The 27,012-nt window shown below is 60.0% G+C and overlaps 3 protein-coding genes across 11 annotated transcripts in view; 1 reads left to right on the top strand and 2 right to left on the bottom strand.

Annotated features, from left to right (window-relative positions):
• The window catches only part of LOC130023809 (cilia- and flagella-associated protein 161-like), a 59,765-nt gene that overhangs the window by 29,180 nt on the left and 3,573 nt on the right, over positions 1–27,012 (bottom strand). For 2 of the 9 annotated variants that reach the window (XM_056114420.1, XM_056114419.1), the window contains exons 2-7: positions 12,639–12,728; positions 11,645–11,877; positions 11,281–11,371; positions 10,905–11,063; positions 10,468–10,541; positions 10,052–10,225 (exon numbers count right to left, since the gene is read on the bottom strand). In XM_056114420.1, the coding sequence (XP_055970395.1) occupies positions 10,057–10,225; positions 10,468–10,541; positions 10,905–11,063; positions 11,281–11,371; positions 11,645–11,877; positions 12,639–12,722 (810 nt within the window). In that variant the 5' untranslated portion in view covers positions 12,723–12,728 and the 3' untranslated portion in view covers positions 10,052–10,056. Of the gene's footprint in view, positions 1–10,051; positions 10,226–10,467; positions 10,542–10,904; positions 11,064–11,280; positions 11,372–11,644; positions 11,878–12,638; positions 12,729–13,326; positions 13,419–27,012 lie in introns of those variants that run through there. The other 7 variants (XM_056114418.1, XM_056114423.1, XM_056114424.1 and 4 more) reach the window with 7 other exon arrangements.
• On the bottom strand, positions 22,956–25,613 carry TLNRD1 (talin rod domain containing 1). Its single transcript, XM_056114429.1, has one exon. The coding sequence runs from the start codon at positions 24,699–24,701 to the stop codon at positions 23,616–23,618; it is 1,086 nt and encodes a 361-aa protein (XP_055970404.1). The 5' UTR covers positions 24,702–25,613; the 3' UTR covers positions 22,956–23,615.
• The window catches only part of MTHFS (methenyltetrahydrofolate synthetase), a 162,575-nt gene continuing 159,093 nt past the window's right edge, over positions 23,531–27,012 (top strand). The window contains exon 1 of the mRNA XM_056114446.1: positions 23,531–23,534. The gene's annotated coding sequence lies outside the window, so the exon portion shown is untranslated. The remainder of the gene's footprint in view (positions 23,535–27,012) is intronic.

The following is a 27,012-nucleotide window of genomic DNA, read 5'->3' as shown; positions in this document are numbered from 1 at the left end:
TGTCCCCGTGTAGGTCTGCAGCAGGCCCCTACTATGCAGGTTCCGGGGCTGTGGCCATATGTGCGTGGGATGGGGTGGGATCACAACATGCACTCAGCTTGGGGACAGGATGTGACCTCTGGGATGTGGTGAACTGGCTCCTGCTCCCACCCACCCCCAGGGTCCACAGCTGTGAGACTTTGTCCACTTCAGAAGCCACCTGCGCCCCCCCCCCCCCCCGCCCCGCACCCTGTACTCCCTTGGGCTCTCAATTAAAATGCTGCAAGCTTTACATTTTCCTGTTTCAGGACAGTTTTAGGTTTACAGGTTCCCAACCCCCCCATTCTCCTATTCTGCACCTCCAAACTGGCTGGGCCCCCAGCCCAGTCCCCCAGAGGGCACCTGCCCACACACTTATCTGAGGAATGCTGCCTCCTGCCTGACACCCGGGAGCCCCACTGCTCACCACGGAGCAAAACCCCAACTTTCCTTTCTTCCACTGTTACTATGACTTGGTTGTTCACGGGTGAGGGTGGGTCCCTGCAGAGCCTGCGGGCTTGTCATTCCTCCTCCCACGAGCTCCTTGAGGGGAGGGGGGGTTGCCCACATGTGCCCTTTCCAGCTCCAGACCCGCTGCCACCAACGCCTGGGTTATTCAGGCTCATCCTAGAAGTCCTCAGGGATGCTATCTCACTGACTGCCAGAGGAACTGCCCCTCCAGAGGCCCCACTGTGCCACCTCCTCTCACAGGGCACACCCAGGAGCTGAGGGCACCTGCACTGTGCTCTAAGTGTCTATGCAACCTCCACAGTCCCCAAACCAAACTGCATGTTGAGAGGCCAGAGAGAGCACAGCAGGTAGTACACTTGCTTTGCATGTGACCGACTGGATTCAATCCCCAGCACCACACGGGCCCCTCAATACCTCCAGGAGTAATCTTTGAATGCAGAGCCAGGAGTAAGCCTTGAGCACCTCTGGGTGTCCCCCTGCCCCCATACACAAGCCCAAAGAGTGTCCTGACTAGCAATCAGTGGGTGAAGGAGGAAGAAAAGGCATGGAGGGAAGAGTCAGGGCATCCCTACGGCATAAAACACAGCAACCTCACTCCATGCTGATAGCTGTACAGGGAAGGTCCTCAGCACCTCTCCCACCCTGCCTCAGTCTGGGCAGCCACCCACCTCCCAGACTCAGGAAATGGAAGCTGGAGGCTTAGGAGCACAGACACCTCCCCCGAGCACAGCAGCTCTGAGAAAGAGAATCACAGGGCCTGTGTGTTCGCTGCTGAGAGCTTCTGAGGGGTGAGCATTCCCCCACCGCAGTCAGACCCCCACCGGCAGTGCCCCACCCACCCGCAGCAACATCTGCCCCCAGAGGCCCTGGACACTGGATAGCTCCCCAAACATCTGCCCCCAGAGGCCCTGGACACTAGATAGCTCCCCAAAGGCCAGACCTCCCGCTCTGTGACCAGGAGCCTGGGCAGAGTTGGCAGCACAGCCTGGGACAGGAAGTGGGGGCCCTCACCCTTACAGGCTGGTCCTGCACGACTGCATGGTCAGGGAACCTCAGTGAGCCCTGGGGTTCACCTCCTCCTGATCGCCCCTGAGCCAGGCTGTCAGAGACCGGGTCACAGCAGGGAGGAGGGGCATGAGGTGGAGACTGTCTCTGAGAGGGGCACATAAACTAGAAAGGAACTAGGGTACATGATTCTCAGGGAAGGGTGAGCACTATCCACAGAGTCCATCAGCCTGTCCACCTGAGACCCAGGCTCCACCCTGGAAGCTAGACCCCCACATGGCCCCCCCCCGCAGCCAGCCTGGGGCCCCCTCCCTGGTGCCAAGGGTCTTTGGCTGCAGACCCATACAGGGGGTGGCAAATGGCCACGCTGGGCTCTGCGGGGTCTCTGTGCCCCCGTATGGCCTCAGCAGACCTGCCCTGCTCTCTCTGCACTCCGGGCCTCATGGAGCCTCTTCCACGCCTTTAAGTCCAGACAACACATCTCCCATGAAGCGGCTCCCACCCCAGCATGGTCAGTCACACAGGGACAGGGCACTCTCTGGCGAGTGGGCACATCATCCCCGCTGGGGGCTTGCAGGCACATACAGGCACATGTTCACATGTGTGTGCTCCAGTGTGCCCACACTCCGTGCTCTGCCCTGTTCACATACCTGTGCAAAGCTCCCACGCACACTCACGTGCACACTTCCCTTCCCAAGCACCAGCCCCTCCAAACTGCAAAAAAGGAGCCGTCCCACTCACCGCTCTCCCTCCAGGAAAAGATTCTCTTCTGCAGGCTCATGGGGCTCAGGGGTGAGGGCACCCGCAAAGTGCCTGCAGCGTGGAGGGGGATCGCAGCCTCTGGGAGTGACCGGGAATGTTTGAAAGGAGTTAGTTGAAAGTACAAAGTCACTCCTCGCTCTGACTGTTTTTCCTCAATGGGGCGGGAGCCCTCTCCTCAGCCAGCCAATCTGCAGCGCCTGCCACCGCCCCGGCCCCTGCCCACCCTGAGGCCATGTGCAGAGGGGCGAGGTCTGCCCGGAACCGCTGCTGGGATGCTGCCGCCACACAAACGCACAACCTCAGACTTTCCTTTGGACTGGGATCGAGGGGGCGGAACCCCGCACTTCCTGAGGGTTGCTGTCTGGGGACGGCCTGCACACACGGACCATCCCAACACCCAGCTCGGCAGCCCCACCCCCGTGCCCCCCAGTCGGGGGCCAGCAGCCAGCGCAGCACCTCCAACACGGCCAGACGTGGTGATTCACCCCCACACGCAACACAGACCCTGGGCTGTTCGGGCCCAGTGAAGACTCCTTTCACAGCGTCTGCCAGGGCCCAGCCCGGCTGAAAGCCGCCTGTGTCCAAAGGGGCCGCTGGGCTGGGAAGGTGGAGGCTGGCCCAGTCCCACCCACAGGAGAGAGGCAGCCTGGCCGCCAGGGGCATCATCGGGTGCGGCCACAGCCCTGCCCTCACTGTCCCGCTCGCACAGACTTTATTTTTGGACTTGGACAAGGCACTCTCTTTTCAGTGACCGGCTTAATTGGGGGAAACAGGTCCTTGGATATCCCCCTACAGAGGACAGAGAACAAGATAGGATGCCCAGACAGCAAGGGGTGGGAGCAGGAGAGTGGGTCCCAGGGAAAGCCACGGATGCCCCCTCTCCCCAGACAGGCCTGGGTTTCGCCTGGAGTCACAGGCAGACTCAGGAAGCTGAAGGTACCCCTGAATCAAGAGCTTGGAAGTGTGAGGAGACTGGAAGGCAGCTCCCCTCTCAGCTCCTAGGAAGGCAGGCGGCACCCCAGGTGCACCTCTGACCCCAGCACCCCGTGACTCTGACCTCCACTACCTGTGCACCTCTGACCTCCCATACCTCATGACCCTGAGTGCACCTCTGACCCCCAGTACCTGATGAGCCTGATGCACCTCTGATTCCCAGTACCCATGAACCTAGTGAACCTCTGACCCCCTGGTATCCCATGACCCTGAGTACACCTCTGACCTCAGCACCCCGTGACTATGAATACATCTCTGATCCCCCATGACCCTGAGTGCACCTCTGACCCCCAGTACCTAGAGTCCGATGCACTCGGACCCACATTACCCCATAACCCTGAGTTGTACCTCTGACCCTGGCACCCCATGACTCCACATGCACCTCTGACCCCCCCTTACTCAATGACCCCAATGCACCTCTCACGAACCCAGTGCACCTCTGACCATGATAATCCAGGTGGCCTGGTGAAGAGGAAAGAGGGTGGGCTATACCCATGAGCAGGGTTGAAGCTCACTGATTCCTGACGGGACCCCAGCCCACACACTGTGCAACACAGTTGCACACCTGGAGGAAGAGGGGAGGCCCCAGGGTTTGGTCCAGGGTTGTGGACAGCTGCAAAGACACACCCAAAGCCCCCCTCCTGCACTGCCCCCTTCCTTGGCTCTGCTTGGCCTGCTGGGGGGGGGGGTGTCCCCAGGTTGCTCCTTTATGAAGGAGTGGATGTGAAGGACCCATGGATGCTTGCCCCCAATGTCTTCCCTGCCTCACTGCATAGTGTCCACCCTTCTCTGTCTGCCTGTCCACACTGCCTGCCTCCTCCTGGACCAGGGAAGGTCCTGGGATTGGCATCTATCCCAGGTGTGTCCCATGTCACAGTGCCAGGTGGCCGACTCCCCTCTCAAACCCAGCCTGCCCCCCCACACACACACATACACAGCTCTTCCTCTCCTTTGGGGTGGCCTTTGCGCTGCGAATCATGCTGTGTTGACCCAGTAACCAAGAAGCCAGGAACTGACACCAGCTCCCCTCACAGCTGGACCCCTCAGTGCTGTAGTCTCGGGGTGCTCACTCAAGGAGCAGAGATGCACTCCTTCCGGGCATGTGCAAGACCCTGAGTTTGATCCCCGACCAGCACTGGGTGTGGTCCCAGCACTGAGCCATCTGGCCTAGTGCACAGTCTCATCAGGAGCAGCCCCTAGACACTGTTTGGGAGGCCCCAAAAGAGAAAGTCCTCTGGGGCTAGAGAGAGTACAGCAAGTACAGCCTTAGTCTTTTTTTTTTTTTAATGTAGGAGTACTGCTATTTATTCAACCACTGATTAGCTGATTGAATTGGGCATAAACTCCACCTAACTTTTTAAACATTTTTTTATAATTTTATTTATTGAATCACCAGTTACAAAGCTTTCGGGTTTAAGTCTTGGTCATACAATGAAACACCCATACCTTCACTAATGCCCATTCTCCAGCCCCCAAAAACCCCAGGACAGTGCTACAGACCCCCATCCCACACCCTCCCCCTACCTGTGGAACAGATGATTTCCACATTACTCTCTCTCTACTTTGATTACATTCAATATTTTGACACCAGACCCACCATTATTATTTGGGATTTTACCCCAAAACTCAGATCTGCTGAAAGGCAATGGTAGACAATTTGTTTTCTATTGCTGGTTATGAATAACATATGATGTTGCACAGCTGCAGTGTGGCCGCACGATTTTGAAATTCCAAAATTTTAACAATTAAATCTGGAGGGATTTCTGCCAAAACCTGCTGGGTTCTGAGATTTGTTCCTGAGTCTCTTGGATCATGGCCGTTAAGCAGCTTGATGAGGAGCCAGAAAGGCCATTTGTGGGTGACGACTCACGGTCTCATTGGGATGGGGAGGAAAGGGCCGGCACCACCTCCATCCTGTGAGGCCCCGTGTGTCTCATCACTGAGGGCCCAAACCTGACTGTCCAATGGCCTCTGGAGGATGGCGGCCACCGAGCCTCCTAGGGTGAGCAGGTGGAGGGACAGCACCCCTTCCCCCCTGGAATGGCCTGGCGACAGTAACCTACTGCGGGGTCCGGACGCATTTCTGCCAAAAGCCACTGGGTTCTGAGATTTGTTTCTGAGTCTCTGGGATCATGGCCGCTAAGCAGCTTCATCAAGAGACAGAGAGGCCATTTGTGGGTGGCGACTCGGGGTCTTGTTGGGATGGGGAGAAAAGGGCAGGCTCCACCCCCATCCCATGAGGCCCCTCATGTCTCATCACTGCGGGCCCAAACCTGACTGTCCAGTGGCCTCTGGAGGATGGCAGCCACCGGGCCACTGGGGGAACAGGCCAAGGCATGAAACCTATTCCCACCTGGGGTAGCCCAGCGCCAGTAACCTACTGAAGGGACCAAACACATTTCTACCAAAAGCCACTGGGTTTCAAGATTTGTTTCTGAATCTCTGGGATCATGGCCATTAAACGGCTTGATCAGGAGACAGAGAGGCCGTTCGTTGGCGGTGACTTAGGGTCTCGTTGGGGTGGGAGGAAACGGGCCGGCTCCATATCCATCCCATAAGATCCCACGTGTTCCATCACTGCGGGCCCAAACCTGACTGTCCAATGGCCTCTGGTGGATGGTGGCCACCATGCCACCAAGGGGGAGCAGGTGGAGGGACAAGCACCCTTTCCCCCCTGGGGTGGCCCGGCAACAATAACCTACTGCGCGGTCCAGATGTATTTTTTGCCAAAAGCCACTGGGTTTCGAGATTTGTTCCTGAGTCTCTGGGATCATGGCCATTAAGCAGTTTGATCAGGAACCAGAAAGACCATGCCTCCAAGTATATAGCTGAGCCGGAGGTGGTTTGTGGGTGTGTCTCCCACATACCTAATTTTTGGCCGTTTACTTTCTTGGCAAACTTTGCCCCAAGTTTTTGGGGTCTGGCCAAAGGCACAGCAGCAATTTTGGGGTATCTGGAAGTCTGAAGGTGCCATCAGGCTGCTGATGCACTCGCCTCACAGGTACAGATTGACTTGCTGGCGGCACCATAGCCCCTGGAAGGCCCTAGTCTTGAATGCAGCCCATCCAGATTCAATCCCCAGCACCATCCCCTATGGTCCTTACCTCCATGAGCATCGCCAGAGATAATTCATGAGTGCAGAGCCAGGAGTAACCCCTGAGCATCGCAGGGTGTGCCCCGCCCCCACAAAGAAAGGGAAATGTACTCCAACCCCATGGAGATGCCCAGCACTGTGCCCACTCTGGAGTGTGCTTGCTAGATCCCTATCTTCTCCGGATAGGGCTGAGACTTCTCACCCCTGCCCCGAGTCTGGGCCGGAGGGGCAACGGGAGCAGGGAGCCAAGAGGCCTGTGCTGCTTGCCAAACCCCTGACTGCCCCCGGAGAGCCAGACCGCTAGCCAGCCCTGGCCTGGGCGGAGGACAGCCCCACCAGGCTAAGTGACAGCCCCGCCCAGGCCATGATAACCCCGCCCAGGGCCTCTCCAACCCGTGACAGCCCCGTGACAGTCTCGCCCAGACCCTTCCAGGCCCCACCCCTGTTATAGCCCCGCCCAGAACCTGCCAGGTCCCGCCCCATCCCCGTGATAGCCCCGCCCAGAACCTGCCAGGTCCCGCCCCATCCCCGTGATAGCCCCGCCCAGACCCCGCCCATCCCCGTAGTAGCCCCACCCAGACCCCGCCCGTCCCCATAATAGCCCCGCCCAGACCCCGCCCATCCCCGCAATAGCCCCGCCCAGACCCCGCCCCATCCCCGTAATAGCCCCACCCAGACCCCGCCCGTCCCCGTAATAGCCCCGCCCAGACCCCGCCCATCCCCGCAATAGCCCCGCCCAGACCCCGCCCCATCCCCGTAATAGCCCCACCCAGACCCCGCCCATCCCCGCAATAGCCCCGCCCAGACCCCGCCCATCCCCGTAATAGCTCCGCCCGTGCCCCGCCCCCCACACCTCGTTCTTCCTGGGGCAGGTGGGTTCCCAGCCCGCTGGTAGATGTTTGACGCCTTTCTACCTCACATGCCAAGGGCTGCAACACACGCAGGAGGATCAGGCGGGCAGAGACCTGGTTCTCACAGCTGGGGCTGCTCCCTTGAGCCAGTCTTGGAGGTCGCCTGGTCCGCGTGGATCTCAGCTGAGGCGCACGGCTGGCAGGAGCTGACGCCCAGGCCCCTGGCTTGACTTCCCCCTGCCCCTCCGAGGCGCAGACGTTACCTGAGGGCCGAACAGCACCTGCAGCCTCCCTGGGGGACTCCAGCCCCAAACGTACGAGCCAGAGGGCCCCCATAGTGCTGAGCCCAGTCCCCGCCTCGTCTTCCCAGGCGAGCAGGTTCTTCTTCTCAAGAAAGACAAGGATGGCACCACCGCAGTGCTGCCAAGCAGTCAGCTGGCAGGCACATCGCACGACGCACGCGAGCACGTGAACGAGGCGTGATGCACAGCGCGCATGCGCACGGCACAAACACACACACACACACACACACACACACACACACTCACACACACGGAGAGAGGGGTACACGCGCTCGTGCCCACAGCATGCACAAGCCAGACACCCATGCTACGGGCCCGACGTGGGAAATAGCACAGCGAGGAGGGCGTTTGCCTTGCACGCGGCGGGCCCGTGTTCAATCCGCACCATCCCATAGGGTCCCCTGAGCACCGCCAGAAGTGATTCCTGAATGCAGAGCCAGGAGTACGCCAAGTGTAGCGCCCCCCACCCCCCCGCCAAAAAAAAAGAAAGGCCACAACAGGTTGGTCACCCTGCCGGGAGAGGCTGCTCTCTCGAGTCCCTGTGATGACCTGGGGGAGGCACGAGGACACCTCGCGTGAACAGCAGAACAGCGACCCAAAGGTGCAGGGTCCTCTCACCTGCACAGCCACCGGCCCCCCACTCCCAAGCTTTATTATTATTCTTTTCAGTTTTGGGGCCGCAACCCGGCGGTGCTCAGGGTTTACTCCTGGCTGCACTCAGGAATCACACCTGGCCGTGCCCAGGGGAGCCGGGGATGCCGGGGGATAGAACTCGGGTCGGCCGCGCGGGACAAACGCCCGTCCTGCTATCATCGCTCATGAGTTTCTGAGCGGGAAACTGGCCCCGTCCCAGAGGTAGTCTCTGAAACGCCCCGCAGGGAGCGAGGGGTGGTGAGGACCAGGGAGCCGCGGAGGTGTCTCCAGGCTGAGACGAGACCCTGCGTCATGCCGCTGCCCAGGGCGGGGCGGGCCTGAAAGTGAACCGCAACAGTGACCACAGGGTCACGGCTCTTCCGCGGCACCTCCACACTGACACCTTGTGGCCGTCTGGGGGAACTGCGAGCCACGCGGACAACAAGGGAGCAGGATTTGGCTGATAGGACAGCAAGAAAGGAGCTTGTCTTGCACCTCATATGGTCCCCCGTACCCCACCAGGACTGATCCCTGAGCGCAGAGCCTGGAGTAAACTCTGAGTACAGAAGGATGTGGCCCCCCCAAATGAGGGTTATATTTCCCCAGGAACATTAACCTGGGAGTGGAGTACCCTAACCAGGCACTGCTCTGCTGTGCTGTCACCTAGACATGCTCCTCTGGTCTCTGAGTGTCCCATCCCCAGTGGGTCCTCTTCCTCGCATCTAACATGTCCAGATGAGACCCAATCTTGAGTTCCAGTCGCTGCCATCTGGGTCTGCCCACACCCCAGGAAGAAAACGGTCATGAGGACTGTCCTGTCCCATGCTCAGGGGGACATGAAAGATGTCCCCAGACCCCCTGTGCACAGAGACCAGCCCCCTTAGTGGCTCTCAGGCAGGGTAGCAAGAGGGTATTTTTTTAAAACTTTTTTATTAAGAGTGTGATAGACCCTTACAACGCTGTTCATAATTGGATTTCAATCATACAGTGTTCCAACACCCATCCCTCCCTCAATGTACATTTCCCAGCACCAGTGTCCCCAGGTTCCCTCCCATTACCCCCACCCCCACCCCCTGCGTGTCGCTCTGTCAGCACTTCTCTTTTCTCCTCTCTCTCTCTCTCTCTCTCTGTATATATCTCTCTCCTTTGGGACATTGTGGTTTGCAATACTGATACTGAAAGGTTATCAAGAATATCCCTTACCTACTTTTAACCCTCACAGCGGTAGGGCGTTTGCCTTGCACGCAGCCAACATGGCCGACCCGAGTTCGATTCCTCTGCCCCTCTCGGAGAGCCCGGCAAGCTACCGAGAGTATTCGGTATGCCAGACACAGTAACAACAAAGTCTCCAATGGAGACGTTACTGGGCCCGCTCAAGCAAATCGATGATCAACGGGAGGGCCTTTACTTTACTTTTACTTTACTTTTAACCCTCAGAGCTTGTCCAGCGTCATCATTCCCAGCTAGTATTGTCATACTGGTCTCTTCTCTATCTTACCTACCCTCAGCCCCCGACACACTTGTGGTTGATTCCAACTGTCCTTCTAACCCCTATTTTCCCTGCCCATCTAGTCTTCTACTAGATATTTTTTATATACCAAAAATGAGAGCAGCCATTCTATATCTGTCCCTCTCCTTCTGACTCATTTCACTCAGCATGATACTCTCCATGTCCATCCATTTATATGCAAATTTCATAACTTCATTTTTCCTAACAGCTGTGTAGTATTCCATTGTGTAGATGTGCCATAGTTTCTTTATCCAGTGCTCTGTTCTCGGGTACTCAGGTTATTTCCAGATTCTGGCTATGGTGAATAGTGCTGCAATGAACATAGGCATGTGGATGGTGTTTCCGCTGTACCAGAGTCTTTATTCCTCCACCAGGGAGGGCAGAAACATGGGGAGGGGAGGTTATGGGGGGGGGGGATTACTCTGTCTCTGGCACCTGGGCTGGTGGTGGGGGCACGTCCAGCATGGTGGAGCCAGCGTCCCGGGGGTTCCCGGTCACCAGCAGCCAGTGGTTCCGTGGCTTCTCCACCTTGTGGGTGTCCAGGTGTGTGTGAGCAGCCACCTCAGCCTCCTTTCCAAAGTAGGTCCTGGGAGAATGGGGGGGTTCTGGGTCACAGCAGGGCAACTGTGTAGGCCCCCACAACACACCTATCCAGCCCAGGGAGTCTCTGCGGGGTATCCCCAAGTGGGGCCCCTCAGGGACTCCAGGAAGAAAAAGGGGCACCTAGCACTGGGTAGGGGGCCTGGATATGGCCCTGGTTGTCTATACTGCTGGCCAGTGCGGGGCTGGTGGCTGCAGCCATGGCTGTCTACACCACAGTCGGCCTACCTGAGAGGGAGGTGCCGGTGCACGGCCAGTGCACGGTTGGTGTGCCGGTGGCTGAGCACAAGCCTGGTATTGGCCTGGGAAAGTGGAGATGGGCACACCCATCAGCAAGTTGAGATTCCAGTTACCCCAGACACCACCTGGGGGACCCTCTGGGAATCAGTGGCAGAGGCCAGGCAGGAGCCCCAGTGCACTGCCCAGGCCATATGGCTCCCCAGAGCCACTCCCAAACCAATCAGCACTCTGGGGTAGAAGCACCTTTCCAACAGAATGCAGGGACGACCCCCATGCCCACTGGTCCCCTGGGCCAGGACCTGCCAAATTCCCTTCCCTAGACAAGAGATGCAGCCCACCTGGGTCTCCACCTGGTGGCAGGTGGGGGAGGTAGGAGGTGCTGCCTGGAAGTTCCAGATGATTCCAGCAGCAGCCAGGTCACTCACCTGCACCGGGGTGCCCTCATACTCCAGCCGCATGTTGGGGTCGGGCCAGGTGGCCTGCCACCAACTAAGGAAGGACGGCTGTGCCTCCAGGGACACAGCCTGCAGCCATGAGCGTGGAGTTGACCGTTGCAGCGTCCGATGGTCACTGGACAGGAAGAGCTGCAGGGACACCACACGTGCTGAGCCCCCTTCTGTGCTCATCTGCTCTGCCTTGAATGAGAACCCCAAACCCATGGGCGGTCTGGGGAGCCTCAGGGCTGTGTTCCCCTGGAAAAAGTCCCCTGACTGTACTCAGCGGGAAGGAAAGCCCTAGGGACCACCCGGGGATGACCAGAGAGTGTGGGAGTATCTGTGCTTCCCGGGGTGTGGCACTCACCATCCTGCCTTCGCAGCCCCCTGTGGTGCCCAGGCAGAAATCCTGCCCATATCTGAGCACGTTCCCCGGCATGGGAGCATCCTCTCCAGTGCTGGAGACAGAGGCAGAAGGTCAGAACATAGAGGCAATCACCAGGCACAGCCACCCCTCCCCCCACCCCCACTGATAGCTAGCAGCCTCTAATGCCAACAGCCCACTCCCTGGGCAGGAAGTGGATTTCCTGACCCTCACCCAGTGCCACTGGGGAAACCTTTCAAATTGGCCCCTGGGTGGGGGTAAGGGGGGAATGGGTGAGGAACCCTTGGGAAAGAAAGCAAGGGGGCAGCAGGAAGCTCCTGGGCCAGGCTTCAGGGATCCCCCCCACCTCAGCACGCAGAAGGTGTTCCGGCCCAGTGGGGCTCTAGTCTGTGCCGCGCTCAGGCCACAGGGCACCTCCAAGCCGTGGGCCAGGTACGCCTGGATCTCATCGGGGCTCATGCACAGGCTCAGGTCCCCTCCCAGAAACAGATCGGCTTCCTTCTCCTCATAGCTGGGGTTCACCAGCAGTACCTGGTCGCCAAAGTGGATGAACCCGTCCGCCGACACCGACAGCTTTGTCTACGCAGAGAGGGGGCATCCCAAGAACACGCAGGAGGAACACAACCGGACCCCAAATCCTTCCTCCTCCTTCCCCAACAACACCAACCCCAGAATGCCAAGTGGAGGCCCCCATTAACTGCACATGATGGATCATCAAGTGTGTGGAAGTCACTGGGAATCATTTCCGCTTCCCTGAAAGCCACCAGCAGTGACCTGGCCACCCCCACATCCCCCGATCTCACTGGGAAACTGAGACCACCCAGGTTTGGGCACGCAAGGCCGAGAACAGCACATAAGATCTCATGGAAGGTGGTGTTTCATGGTGGGTTTCACCTTTTTTTTCTGGTGGGGGTGCTCAGAGGTGTGTCCATCTCCTAGAACTTATGATGTTGGGGACTGAACATCAAGCACACCCTACCCCCCAAACAATCTCTCCAGCCTACACTGTTTCAGCAGCAAAGACAAACCTGGCGTTTCCCATGTGGTAACTTGTTCATGAAGTAACAAGGGTTACTTTGCTTTGCTCAGCAAACAGACTCACACTTAGCTTGATGGGACTTAGAGGCGATGTTTGGGTTTTAAATGACCCATCACTGGGCCTGGGAGTTGGCTCAAAGGGCTACAGCCCAGGCCTTGCATGTGGGCGCCCCAGGTTCAATCCTTGCCAGCACACGGTCCCCATGTCCCCTGCACCAACACCACTGTTGAATCAAACCCTGAGCACTGAGCCAGCAGCACCAGCCAGGTGTGGCCTCAGGATCAAAATAAAGTGAAATTACCGGCCTCAAAAGGGTCTCCTTCAGTCTTCGGCTTCTCTGAATGAGCAGCTGGCCCTTGTCTCTCTTCTCCAAGAAATCTTTCATGAGGTCCTGATTTGAAAGAAACAAGTCATATCTGGGGCTCAAACCAGGGTCTGGGGGCCGGAGTGATAGTACAGCGAGTAGGGCATTTGTCTTGCACGCGGTCAACCTAGGTTCGATCCCTGGCATCCCATATGGTCCCCCGAGCACCACCAGAAGTAATTCCTGAGTGCAGAGCCAGAAGTAACCGCTGCGCATCGTTGGATGTGAAGCAAAAAAAAAAAAAACCCAGGGTCAGAACGGAGGTGGGGGGGCGGTGGAGTGTAAGGCTGGAGTGTAAGGCAAGTGTTGGGAAGGTCTGAGCCCTGCAGGAAATAATTGGGGAGAACCCAGACCCTTGCAGAGACAGGCAGTCACCTTAGGGAACCGCCGTGCCCCTTGGGGCCCCCAGACCATGTAACTGACAGACACCTGGGGCCCAGGGGCCCTCGTGGGATGACTGCAACCACCTGGAAAGGGGGAGAAACCGGTGATGGGGGACTGGGGAAGCGGGGTGGGAGGTCGAGGCTCGCGGCATATCTGAGGGCTGAGGGCTGGCCCTGCGTTCAAGGATGCTGAGGGGCGCTGGGCAGAACGAGGGGTGGTCTGGAGGTTCCTACACCCCTACCTCCTCCAGGAACAAATCCTCGTTCCAGTTGCCCAACAGAACCCGCGGATTATACAGGTTCTGCGCCATGACTGCGCCGACTCCAGCGCCCGGCCGGCCGCCGGGCTGTTGGCTGGTCCGTCTCCATGACGACGCCCGCCGCCCCGCCCACTCTGGGCGCGCCGGCCAATCGGTGAGCGCGGCCGCTGCCCCGGCACGGAGTGGAGGGTCGAATTGCAAAACCCGCGCGGGGGACGGCATGCAGCCTCAGTCGCTTCGGCTCAGACCTGGGCGCGCGGTTCATTTCCAGCTGTCCCCCCACGGGGTGTAGCCTTAGCGTGCCCCCGAGAGCGCTCAGACTCCCAGGGAAGTCACCCAAGACGCCCCTTGTTTGGGTCTCGGACAGACACCGCGCTGTTGCAGGGTCCTGGCCACGTCTACCCCTTCACTGGGGAGCTGTCATCCTTAGGAGCTTGGGGGTCAATCTGGCCCAGAGAGGGGGGATGGGGAAGTTCGGGGCCAGGTCTGTGCAACAGCGCCCTCGTGTGACCAGATGTGGAACGCTCCACCCCCTTGGCAGGGACCAGGACCCAGCCGAGGGTGCTGGGGTGGGGATGGCACAGTGCCTCTCACAGGGAGCGCCTGTCCCGAAACAGAACTCTTCTTCCCTCCTAACGGAAGAGCGGCTGAGAGCCGCTCAAACGTGAGCCGAAAGCAGGGCCGCTTCCCGCAGGAGATCGACTACAGGCCTCCTTTCCTTTCCTGGGTGGGGCTGGGGGTCAGGGAGATGCTGCCTGCGGCCTCGCTGCCTCCAGACATGCGACGCACCCAGGCCCTGGATCCCTAAGGAGTGGGTCTGTGGATTGCACTGGCTGGGCGGCAGGAGGAATTGGTCAAATGCTGGAAGCTCGTTCCTGGAGCCCACCAGCTGCGCCAGACCCCAAACCCCAGGCAACGAGGAGGGGCTGGGGTATCTGCAGGCAACTTCATCAGGGGGCAGACCCCAGGCCACCAGGAGGCCAGAGGTGGGACTGGAAGTTCAAGTGAGTAAAACAATAAGGAGAATGAGCAATAGTACAACAGGGAGGGCGCTTGCCTTGCCCACGGCCAGCCCAGGTTCGATTTCATCCCCGGCATCCATATGGTCCCCTGGGCACCACCAGGAGTAATTCCTGAGCACAGAGCTAGGAGTAACCCCTAAACATCAAGAGGTGTGGCTCACAAACAAAAAACATGGGGGAAGGGCCAGAGAAATAGTACAGCAGGCGTGGTGCAGGCATGGTACTTGCCTTGCATGCGGCTGACCTGGGTTCAATCCCTGATGCCACATTTTGGTTCCCCAAGCACAAAACCAGGAGTAAGTCCTGAGAACTGCTAGGTATGCCTCCCCCACCTAAAATATCTGTAAACGAAAAAAGTGGAGTATCATTTCATGTTGAGGACCAAAGAAGGGGCCCAGGGGCCAAACCACCCATCTTACAAGCTTGAAGTCACGAGTCTGACTCACAGCACTGGCCCACATGCACTGCACACAATCCCACCAGCACTGACTTTGGGGATCCCAGAGTGCAACTGGGTATGCGGCCCCCAGGGGCATTGTGAGCAAGGGTACAACCTCAGATCAGCCCCCAAGCCCAGAGTCCACACCCGCCACCCTCTCGCCAGGCTGTTCTCCACCTGAGGTCTCAGGGCACTCAGGAATTCCACAGCACAACTGTGCCCCTCACTAAGGCACCCTGGTGATGGCCCTGAGCATGGAGACACCCAACAGTCGGATGGTCAGCCAGGGGAAACTGCAGGGGAAACGTGGGACTGAGCAGAGGCGCTGACCTAGGAAGCCAGTGCCACACCCCGGTAGACCCCACCCGCTTTCACACTGGGACCAGCTCTGGAGTGTCTTCCTGGCCCACAGGTGCAGTCCGGGTGCCCGCTTGGGGTCCAGCAGGGAGCAGAGCCCTCCTGCACCCCAATAACAAGAAGAGAATGGTCAGACGAGGAGGAGAAAGAGGGGTGCGTCCGGGTCTCTGGTTTCTGACCAAGAAGCTCTGGACGGAGCTTGGAGCTGAGGTCAGAACAGGCACTCACGAGCGCTCCCCGCCGGGGTGGGACTTCCTTCCTGCCGGAATGTTCTGGGCCTGGAGAGGGGCTTCCTCTGGCAGAGCTGCAGGTCGCAGAGCTAGGTGTCCCCGCCCTGTCTCCAATCAGGCAGCCAGGGGTTCCAGTAAGGAGACCCCAATACCCCCACCCCCACTGACTGGCCAGTATCCCCCCACTGTGTGGCCTGGTGCGGGGGCAGGGGATGGGGCAGGGGATGGGGCAGGGTCCCTGGGTCACCTGCCCCTGAAGATAAGTCCTGCTTCCCCTTTGGGAGCTAAAGTTCCGATGTGGGAGGAAGTCACAGCCCCTCTCATCCACCCAGCGCTGGGGAGTGGTGGGAAGTGTGCACCCCATTCCTCCCAGCCCTGGGGGCGGCAGCAGTGACAACCCCACCCCACCCCCGCCTTGACCCCTCCTTCCCTCTGCTCTGCGGAACAGAAACACAGCAGAGAAGCCACTTGGCAGCAGGCCCCACAGAGGGGCCTCCTTGCCTTCCTTACCCACAACCCCTATAAAAAAAACCACTATCTGTGCTAGCTCCCAGGGCCCCACCAGCCTGAACCTCCACTACCCAGCGCTGGATGGCGCACAGCTAGATAGGAACTGGTCTGGACTCGTCTGAACTAGTTTGCGGCTGACTGGAACTTGTCAGGACTGGCTGAAACTGATCTGGGCTGCCCGGGGCTAGTTGGAACGGGTTAGGGCTGATCTGAGGCTGCTCTTGCTGGACTGGGGTTGGCCTGGGGCTAATCGGGGGTGCTCTGGAGCTCGGCTGGACTGGCTGGAATTAACCTGTGTCTAGTTTGGGATGGTCAGAGTCAGCTGAAACTGACTGGGGCTGGTCAATGGCTGGGCTGCTTTGCTTTTTCCAGGGAAGGCTGGTCAGTCCCTCTCCTGGGTCAGGACCCAGGAGAGGGATTGATGTCTGCCCATCTCCAGTCCAGAGAACAAAACCCTGAGGGTCAGTGTAGCTGGTCTCTAACCTCATGTGACTGGTCCCAAACCCCATATGACTGGTCACTAGCTTCACAGGGATGGTCCCTAACCTCACATGGCTGGCCCCAACCCCACACGGATGGTCACTAGCTTCATGGGGATCATCCCTAACCTCACATAGCTGGTCCCCAACCCCACATGGATGCTCACAAGCTTCACAGGGATGGACCCTAACCTCACATGGAACCTAACTTCATATGGCTCTTCCCTAACCTCATGAATGGTCCCAAACCTCACAGGGATGGTCACTAGCTTCATGTGGCTGGCCCTAACCTTATGGATGGTTCCAAACCCCACGTGGATGGTCACTAGCTTCATATGGATGGTTTCTAATCTCACAGGCTGGTCCCTAACTTTATGAAGCTGGGCTCGACATTTGTGAGACAGACTTGGATTCTTGTAGGCTCTTCACATTCCACCTGTCCAGGTCCTTCCTGGGCTGTGTGGGAAGGACCCTGCCCCTGTGGACTGGGTTGGAGCTCGGTGCCCCAGTTCTCTGGCCCAGAGACAAGCTGTCCACTGGACTCCAGCATTTTCGCAGACCCTGGCCTCCTCCCTTACTCCTTTCCCAGGAAACAGAGAGGACTTGGGGCCTGCCACAGTGGAATCATCTCAGCTAGCACAGACCCAGTTTCCTGTTGAACGTGGAGCATCCTGGGCTGGTCCAGCCTGGACAGGAAGGGAGAGGGTGGCGGCCCATGCCACACGTGGTCCTTAGCTCTGGAAGAGGCCCCAAACCACTCAATGCTGACCAAAGGTTCCTACCTGGCCTGTGCAGGTCTGGTTGGTCTCATTCCCAGTCAAGCCCAGGAAAACTAAAACTGACCAAGACAAATGTCCAAGGGTTGGGTCTATAAAGCAGCACCTAAGATGCTGCCCTCCCTGCCATCCTCCCATCTGTCCATACTCGCACATGCCCTACATCTGCCAAACCACAGCCTCCAGACTCCAGACAAGAGCCAGCTTCTTGGGCCCTCTCCATGTGGCCTCAGTCCCCAAGCAGCAGCCCCTGGGACCATGGACATGCTCCACTGAGTCACACTAGTGCCTCCAACTCCACGGCCATGGCTAGCGGTCCTTCCTGCCAGTTACTCCCATGATTTCTTGGATGATCCCACGGTACAGAGCCCTGGACTCCACCCATAGAAACTGCCCCAGATTCCTCCTTCCACTAGAGGCCAGAAAAGGAAAGCCACCGGTGACCTTCAACTACCTGAGGGGGCACAGTGGCACCCTGAAAAGCTGCCTTCTGCGATGACCTCATCTAAGTGTCCAGAGAAAGCAGGGCAGGAGGCGGCACTGGAGGATATTACATGCCTTGCAGGGCACTGGGCTCCTACACCACCAGAATGAACAATAAACCAGAGGGGCTGGAGAGCAAAGATGGTGGGCAAGGGGCTTGATTTGCAGCCAAGTGGGTTCAACTCCCAGCACCATATACTGATCCCCCGATCTCCACCAGAGTCATCCCTGAGCTCGGAGCCAAGAGAAAACTCTAAGATTGCTGGGTGTGGGCGCCCCTTCCCTCCAAAAAAGGAAAAGAAAATGGGGAGGTGTTGAATTAGAGGGTAAGCCAGAGATCATTAACCTTTGGAGAACATATGTAGAGAAGGCTCTGGAAGGAGACAGGCCGGGTCTCGGATCCCCTAAGCACCGCCAGGGATGCGGGTGAAAGACCCTGCATCTGGTCCTTCCAGGAAGCTCTCTCTGGGAGGACTTAACAGGGTCCTTAGGGCTGAGTTTTGCTGGATTTTAGAGCCGATTCCAGAGACCTCTTTGGGGACATGTCACATCTGCCCAATGCCCTCAGCCCAGGCTACACTGAAGGGAGTTCACCGTGAAAAGGGAACCAGGGGAAATCACTGCAGGCTTGGGGCCCCCCAGGCTGTCTTTCTCAGGCCACAGTGAGACCCAAAAGAGCTTCAGCGAGAACTGAGACAGGAGGAAGTGTGAGGCACAGAAACAGTGGGGAAAATATTTACCCAGCGGCTGTGGCCTGAGGATGTCTCGGAGTTTGTCCATCCATGCCGGAAGAGGAAGCCAACAGCCATCAGAAAAAATGCTGAAGCTATTGCCCCCAGCTCTGCTGACCGGGGACCGGTGTCGGACTGAGCCGGAATCCTAACAGGACACATGGCTGCACCCATGCAGTGCTCTCCAGGGCAGTGTCCACTTAGCCTTTGAGGTCAACATGCCCACGTCCCTCCCTGACCTACCCTGCACCCTTCTCATGCTGACTCAGAAGCTTCTCCCCTGCAGTGCTCAGGGCCCAGGGCTCAGTCAGGCTGTCATGCCTGAGAGGGGCCCAGTGGGCACACTTGGCAATGCTCGGGGCCATATGGTGCCACAGATCAGGGCCCAGGCCTGCACTCCACCCCTTGGAGGCTGATTTTTATCAGCTGTCTGCTAGCTCAGGTGTGCCGGATACTGGACAACACTGAGAAAGCTGCTGTCCCTGTGTGCATAACTTCTGCTTCCCAAAGTGGCAGGTGCGTAATGATTCCATGCACATAAACACACATGCCAGACACATCTGTACATGCACACAGACCCCAAAGGAAACAGCAGTATTGGAAAGGGTTCCAAATGGACAAGAGATGAAGCTCTTCTCCCACTGGGGTGGGGGGTGGGGGGGAAGGTATCAAAATTACTGAAGGAAAAGGCAGCGGGCAAGCAAAGCAGGGATCCACAGAGGTGATAGCCGCCTGGGCTCTGGGCTCAGGGACAGGAAGTAACAAGCAGTCTGCAGGCCTGGCACCCAACCAGCACCAGCTCCCGCTCCAGCACCAGCCTTGCACCATCTTTAGCACCAGCTCCAGCTCCAACTCTGGCTCCTGTACCAGCTCTAGAGATGCACCATCTCTGGCTCCAGCCCTGCACCAGCCCCAGCTCCTGCACCAGCTCCTGCACCATATCCAGCACCAGTTCCAGTACCAGCACCAGCTCTAGCACCAATACCTAAACCATCTCCAGCTCCAGCACCAGCTCCAACTCCAGCAACAGGCTCCTGCACCAGTACCAGCTCTCCTGGGAACACCGCTGACTCCCCGGGACTTCTGGCTGAAGAGGTGAGTGAGCTGACCCAGCAGTGCAGGCCAGGAGGGGGGCAATAGTGAATGCGCCAGGCACCTCTCTGTTCAGGGGAGCAGCAGACCCACTCATGCCATGCTCCATGCAGGCACACATGGCCCTGACCCACAACTAAGTGGATATCTACTCTCCTTCCTTTCCAGAAACGACTCTCCTGCCCACCTCTCCTCTTGGCTACCAGCTCTGGCAGGTGTAGGCTCGCCCCGCCCCCCCGCCAGGCCTGGGGTGCTCCAGCCCAGGGCCCTTTCCTCTCTCTGTCCGACCTGTGAGTCCTTCACATGGAAATAAAGCAGCGCCAGGTGGCTGGTTTCATTCGCTCGTCCTAAAACGTTTGATTCCTTAAACCGAGACAAAGATTTGCTGGAGAGCAGACACAGGAACCCAGAGCTGCGCTGGCAATGGTCTGGTGGTGGCCGGCAGCAGAGTGAGGCCAGGCTGGGCAAAGTGAAGCCCCTCCAGCCCCTCCCAAGCCCACAGCCCCAAGGGCACACTCCTGCTGGAACGAAAGGTGCTCACAGCTCTAGGCTGGCTCTCCAGGACAGGGAGGGCAGGGGAGATGGGGGGGCACAGTGGTTCAATCTCCTGGGCTCACAGGGTCTCCTGAGACCTGCCAGGATTGATCCCTGAGAGCAGAGCCAAGGCTAAGTCCTGAGCACTGTTGGATGTGGCTCAGCCCTTCCCCCTGCAAAAATTGTGGACATGTGGATAGGGGTAGGCAGAGAAACATACATACACACACTCCAACACGCACAGACACATGTCTATATATATGTACACAGACACACACATGCACCTACACTCACACACACAGGTACACACGTACACTTATAGAGATGCAGATATGCCCATATGTATGCACTTCTACATACATAGAGAGAGAAAGAATCCGGAGTTCCGACATCCGTCGACGATCAAGAATCAGGGAGGCTGTCTCGTTTGCCAAGGTGTCAAAAATCAGGTGGGCTGGTCACGTAATGAGATTTAAAGACGACCGCTGGACTAGAGCTGTTACCGACTGGATTCCACAGGATGTCAAAAGACCACGTGCCGCCCACCTACCAGATGGTCAGACTTCTTCGTCAAGATCATGAACGATCGGTTTGAGGCTCTTCATGTTCCCGGAGCGAACAGATGCCATTGGGCTACACTAGCACGCGACAGGGACAAATGGAGACGTTACTGGCGCCCGCTCGAGCAAATCGACGACTAACGGGAAGTTAAGTGATTAAGTGATGCACTTCTACACACACAGACATGCAGAGACAGAAGCAGGACACAAGATGCCATTATACTCTCCTGCACGCCCCTACGCTCTCTGGTGAGAGCCCAGCCAGTAGAGACCCTGAGGAGAGGCTGAGGAGGCAGAGTTGCTTTTCTCAGCAGGGAGCCCCCTGCTTCTTCCCATAGTTGCGGTCTTGGGCCTAACAGTTCCTCTGTCCCACCACACTGGGGCCTGGGCTCCCAGCACCCAGCAAGCCATTGTGTGTGTGTGTGTGTGTGTGTGTGTATTGGGGTGGGGGTGGGGCAAGCAGGGCAGGGAGGAACCTGAGTGGATGCTCCAGTGAGCGCAGGATGTCCACTGGCCTCACCAAGACCCTGGTCCAGCCCAGAGGTCCTCACATCTGCAGCAGGAGATGGGTGTCCAGAACCAGCTCCAGGGCACAGGAGCACTGGCTGATGCCCCCTGGAAGGAGGTGCCAAGCCAGTACCTGCCCCTCCCCTTCCCTCCCCCATCACTCGATCCCCCTCCTCCTTTCCCTCACATGCTCCTCCCCTTCCGCCTGTCCCTCCCACACTTATCTGCTCCTCCCTTCCCCCTCATCCCTTCCCTTCCATGATCCTCCCTCTGCTCCTCCCCTCTCCTCCCTCACCTGATACTCCCCTTCTCTTTCCTCACCTGCTCCTCCCCTCCCATCTGATCCTTCCCCATCCTCCCCCTTCCCTCACACGCTCCTCCCACACACCTGTTCCTCCTCTCCCCCTCCTCCCATCCCTCACACTTTCCCCCTCCTACCTGCTTCTCTAGCATACCAGCTCTCCCCTCTCTTTTCCCATCTCTCACCTGCTCCTCCTTCTGCTCCCACCTGCCCCTTCCCTACACACCTGCTGAAACTGTGCCCACCTGAACAGCCTGGGCTGGGCTGGCTGCCCCAGACACAGAGGCAGTGCTAAGGGCCACAGATGGCCCCTCTAAGGCAAAAAGCTAAGAATGAGGGACCTGGTAGCCAGTTAGTGACATTGAGGTCCATAGGGAAAGTCACCCTTTTTTTTTTTTTTGCCTCTCTACTTTCCTGTAAATATTACTTCTTGCTTCTACTGGAGCTGAGTCCAGGAGTGAGTGGCAGTCCTTGTTTCCCCCCTCACAAATCAGGCCTCTACTTGCTGTGACTCGGGTGGCACTCAGCAGTGTCTCAGGGGCAGGGTCCTGGCAGAAAGGTTCAGCATTGCGGGTTACTTCCACTGAAAGAGGACACTTAGGGGGCCAGAGCAGCAGTACAGAGGGCACTTATCTTCCACGTGGCCAACTCGGGTTTGATCCCCGGCATCCCCCATGGTCCCTCTAGTCCCACCAGGAGCAAGCCCTGAGATCGCTGGGCATGGCAGAAAAAAATGAAAAGAAAACAAAGATGGTGCTGAAGCTTAAGCCCAGGGCTGGAGTGATAGTACAGCAGGGAAGGTGTGTGCCATGTACGGGGTCGACCCGCGTTCGATCCCTGGCATCCCACATGGTCCCCTGAGCACCGCTGGGTGTGACCCTTAAGCCCAGGGGAGTGGCAGGTCTCAGCGCTGAGCGAGATGTTCTGTGCTGCGCAGCCTTCCTTCTCTCCCACGCACTCAGGCAAACAGCACTTCTCCTTGGTCCTGGGGGAACCTCCCAGATGATGTGACAGGGAGTGGAAAGCAGGCCAGCATTCTGCCCTTGGGAAGGGTCAGGTGGGGCGGGTGGTTAACCTGGACTCGGCCAAATGTGGACCAATCAGGTCCAGCTGAGTGAGCAAAGTCCCTCCGGGACCAGGCACAACCAGACACCCCTGCCCCCCGAAGCTGTCTGATACCTGCAGAAAGCACCGACCTTCAAGTGACTCCAAATCCCCTTTATCAAAGCAATCTGCACCGAGGCACCGTCCCAGAACGCCACCCCAGCCGGCAGCGGGGAGACCCCCTCTGCTTCCCCTGGAGCCGATTTGCCTGGCCCAGGTCCAGTCGCAGGATGCCAGGCACACAAGCCACATGGCTGGAGCAGTGCCCACAAGCCAGAGACGCAGAGACAAAGGGGGAGAGAAGACAAGACAGACCCCGGGCGAGGAGCGGTCCCTGTCTCTCGCTGCCTCTCCCTCCCATATCGGGGCTCAGACCCACTCCCCAGGACGCAGTGGGAAAGGGGAGGTCCAGCAGCAGCTGGCTTGAGGGCCAGCACCGCCCAACAGACGATCATTGAAAAGCAGCAATGACTGCCAAAAGCCATCTGAGAAACATAACATTTTAATAGATGAAATAAATACTCCAGTACATGCAAGGTAAAAACTTGACATTGGGCGGGGCGGGAGGGAAATCACTCGATAATGTAAATTAAAAAAACAGGACACACACTCACAGCCGCCTCCCCTCTCCGTTTGCTAACCAGATGGCAAAGCAGATTCTCTGCACACCAAGGTACTCCTGACCCAACTCCACTGCCGGAAAAGTTAACAACAGACAATAAAGGTAGCTACATCCATGTCTAGGGAGAACTGAGGTAACCTTTTCTTTTATCAGAAAACAAAGACCAAAAAAAAAAAAAAAGCCGAACCCAAACAAACCAACCCAAAATGAACCCACGACCTCCTTCCTGCCCGAGATTCATCAGAAGGTTTAGTTTGAGGAATTCTGGAGGGGAAGCCAGGGCGGGGTCGGAGGCACAGCCACCAGATGTCCCATCGGCCATCTCCGGGGTCCACAGGCACAGGCCGCGGTGGGCCCAGGGCCCCTCCCTCCAGGTGCGTGGTCCCTGCCTTCTGGAAGATCCTCCAGGGGGGTTCAAAGGAATGGGGCGGGGCGGCGCGTGGGGGCGTGGGGAGGGGCGCTTCACCTGTGATCTCTTTGGTATACATGGAGGGGTGGGGGCAGGAGCTTCCTTCAGTCCGGGGCTAATTCACAGAATTGGAATGCACGGGCGGTAAAGTCCTGGGCGAAGACCTCTCGCGCAAAGCCTGAGACAGCAGGGTGCAGCCCTCCGACACGGCGCAGGCCGAGCTCCGCAGCCTGTCCCGGTGGTCCGCCATCCTGGCCCCGCCGTCCGGGTGCAGGGCCAGGTCCCTGAGGCACTGGGTCAGCAGGACGCAGGCCGACACCACGCTCATGGCGCCGCCCAGGATGGCCGTCTGCACCGCCTTGCCCTCGGCGCTCACGGCGGCCGCGCGGCCCAGGAACTGCGGCTCGGTGGCGAAGCCCACCAGCGCGCTCACGGCCTGCACCAGGGGCCCGCTGAAGAGCGCGCAGCGGCCCCGCGCCAGCTCGCTGGGCGCCGCCTTGACCTCGCGCACGCAGGCCAGCAGCGCCGACGCGCTGGTGCTCATGCACTTGACGCCCAGCTTGAACTGCTCCCGCGCGAAGCGGTCCCGGGACCTGTCGCTGGCCAGCGCGCAGGCGTCCGTCAGGAACTTGAGGTTGCGCGACAGGCCCTGGGACACCTCCAGCAGCAGCTGCGGGGTCAGGTCGGCCAGCGGCGTGGCGCGCAGCACGGCGCAGCCCTGCTCCACCTCGTGGCGGCAGCGCGTCACGCGGTAGCGGTCCACCAGCCCCGGCTGCGCGGGCTGCGCGCCCGGCGTGGCCACGGCCGCCAGGTAGGCGGCGTGCGCCGAGCACTCGGTCAGCGACACCACCAGGTCGCCCAGCTCCACCAGGCTGTCCCCGGCCTCGCCGAAGCGGCCCATGTTGAGCTGGCTCTGCACGTCGTGCGTCAGGATGGAGAGCCCCTTGGTGCGCGCGATGATGGTGTCCCGGCACTGCTCGAAGGACTCGGCGCCGGCCGCCGCGGGGCCCTCGACGAGCACCGGCCGCGCCTCGCTCGCCAGCAGCAGCAGGTCGGCCACCAGCTGCATCTTGCCCTTGCAGTGGTCGCACACGGCCGCCAGCCTCTTGCGCGGCTGCGAGCCGGCCCCGCCGCCGGCGCTCGCGGGGGGAGCCGGGGAAGCCGCCTCGCCGGTGGGCTGCCCGGCGCTGCCGCTAGCCATCGCGCCCGGGGGGCACTGGCATGCCGCTGGGGAGCCCGCTACCACCGCCGCGCGTCAGCTGGCCCGGGCCGCGGCGCCCCCGCCGCACCATCATGCCATGCAGCGCGGCGGGCAGGGCGCGCGGGGCGGCGGCGGCGGCGGCGGCGGCGGGCGGCGGGCGGCGGGCGGCGGCGGGGCGCGCGGGGCGGGCGGGCGGCGGCGGGGCTCCGGGCCGGCCGGCAGGAACCATGAACCGGGCGCGCGCTCACGGCCCGCGCGGCCAGGAAAGTCCCTTGTGCCGGGCCGCCGCCGCCGCCTTCCTGGGCATGGCCGGCCGCGCGGCGGGCGGGGGAAACTGGGAGTTGTCCTTCCTTCCTTCCTTCCTTCCTTTCTTTGAAATCCGCAGCCGGTCCTCGGGGAGGGGCGCGGGCGGCGGCTCCGGCGACCCCGCTGTCAGCGCCGCACGTGGGCTCGGCGCGGAGCGACCCCGCCGGGCGCCCCCGGCCCGGGGCGCATCTCGTCCTCCCGCCGGGAGAAGCCGAGGGTGTGGCCGCGCCCAGTCGGCGGCGGGCGGGCGGCGGCCCGGCTGCGCTCGCGCCCGGCCCGGATCACTGGGCGCCGCCCGCCCCGCGCGCCCCGGGGCCCGGCGCTGGCGGCGGGCGCGAGTCCATGCCCGGGGCCTCCCCGGCTCGGGCCCGCGGCGGCTGCGCTCCCCGGCGCCCCCGCGCGCGGCGCATCGGAGGCCGCGCGCGCGTCTCCCGGGCCGGCCCGACTCACAGGGGCCCCGCGGCGCGGCGCTGGCCCGCCCGGGCCCCGGCTCCTGCCATCGTCCTCGGCCTCCAACTTCCGAGCGCGCCGGCCGCAACTGGGAGGAAGGGCGGGGCGCGGGCCGGGCTCGCCGCCTCCGCCGCGCGCCGCCCCGGGGCGCCCTCGCCCCGCGCCGCCAGCCCCGCGCCGCCCGAGCCTATCGCAGCCTTCGGGGCGGCGTCTCCGCCCCGCTCCCCGCCCGCTTCCTCTCCCGCGCGCCGCCCGCCCCAGCCTCCCGGATGCTGGCGCGGGGCGCGGCCCCTCCCCCGGGAAGCCGGGTGGGGGGAGGGGGCGGCGCGGGGCGCCGGGGCGCCGCCGCCCCGGCCTGACGTCAGCGCCCGGCCAGACCCGGGGTTCCCCGTCTCCCGTCCCGCGGCTCTGGCCCGAGGCCTCCCGTTCTCCGCCACAAGGGACGCGCGGGTGCCTTCCCGCGGGACCTGGCCGGTTCCCTGCCCTCGAGGCAGGATGCTGCCTGAGCTGACCGCACCCACCGCCTTCCTAAAGGCTCGCGGGGCTGCCACCGCACTTCGAGGTGCGGCCCCCAGCCATCCTGGGCCGCCGGTTTCCCGCTGTCCCCCGCCGCTGGAAAACTGGCTCCCGAGTGCCCGTGAGGACTCGGGGGGCTGAGGTCGCCGGCGCGGTTGAGACCGGCCGAGTGACAGTCCACAGAGACCTGTGTGTGATTCAAAGATGGGAAACTGAGGACCTGCAGAGGGTGGGCTCAGCCCCAGGAAGTGGTTCGAGCCAGGGTTTCCGGCGAGCAGCACACCCCAGTCCTGAAACTGGCCCTGCCCCCACTAGGAAAGGGTCAGCCTCCATCCCCTCCGGAGACGCAGAGTCACTTTTCTTTGAGGACAGTGGTGCTTACTGCCTTGGGGCTGGAGCGGCCCTCTGCAGGTCCAGGTTCTATCCCCAGCACTGTATGGTCCCTGAGCACCCCAGCAATAATCCCTAAAAACTCAGGGTGTAACCTCCAAACCAAAATCAGGGGGAGGCCGGAGCAATAGGACGGCAGGTAGGGTGTTTGCCTTGCACTCAGTCGGCCCAGATTCTAGCCCATGGTAGACAGATATGGTCCCTGATCCCCACGAGGAGTGATCCCCGAGTGGAGAGCCAAGAGTGGCCCCTGAGCACCACGGGGTGTGGCCCCCTCTACCCAAAAAGCATCAGAATGACCCCAGAGTGACTCCTCCAGACCCACTAGGTTTGAGAAAGGGCCCCGAGTCCCTTCATGGACACAACCACGAAGACAAAAAGGAGAGGCCTTCTGCCGGCCTCCACCTTAGGGGCCAAATCTAGAAGATTCCCCACATGAGGGACTTGGTGAACTCCCAGCCCTTGTCTAGGGCACGTCCCCGGAGGAGCGAGGAGCAGCTGATGCATGGCACACACTCGCTCTCTCCATGGTAACCCAGGAATAGCACCTTGTCCTATTTAGTTCCCAAGTTTATTATGAGCAAGAAGGGCAGGAGTTTCAGTGCAGGCCTCACTCACAGAGCTGCTCTGGGACAGGGCCTTGGGTCCC

This window comes from Sorex fumeus, unplaced genomic scaffold (genome assembly GCF_029834395.1).
Source record: "Sorex fumeus unplaced genomic scaffold, SorFum_2.1 ptg000024l, whole genome shotgun sequence".
NCBI lineage: Eukaryota > Metazoa > Chordata > Mammalia > Eulipotyphla > Soricidae > Sorex > Sorex fumeus.
This window is presented reverse-complemented; position numbering and strand designations above follow the sequence as displayed.

Excerpts from the sequence above, each read along its gene's own strand:
- TLNRD1 (XM_056114429.1), bottom strand. The coding sequence starts at position 24,701 with ATGGCTAGCGGCAGCGCCGGGCAGCCCACCGGCGAGGCGGCTTCCCCG.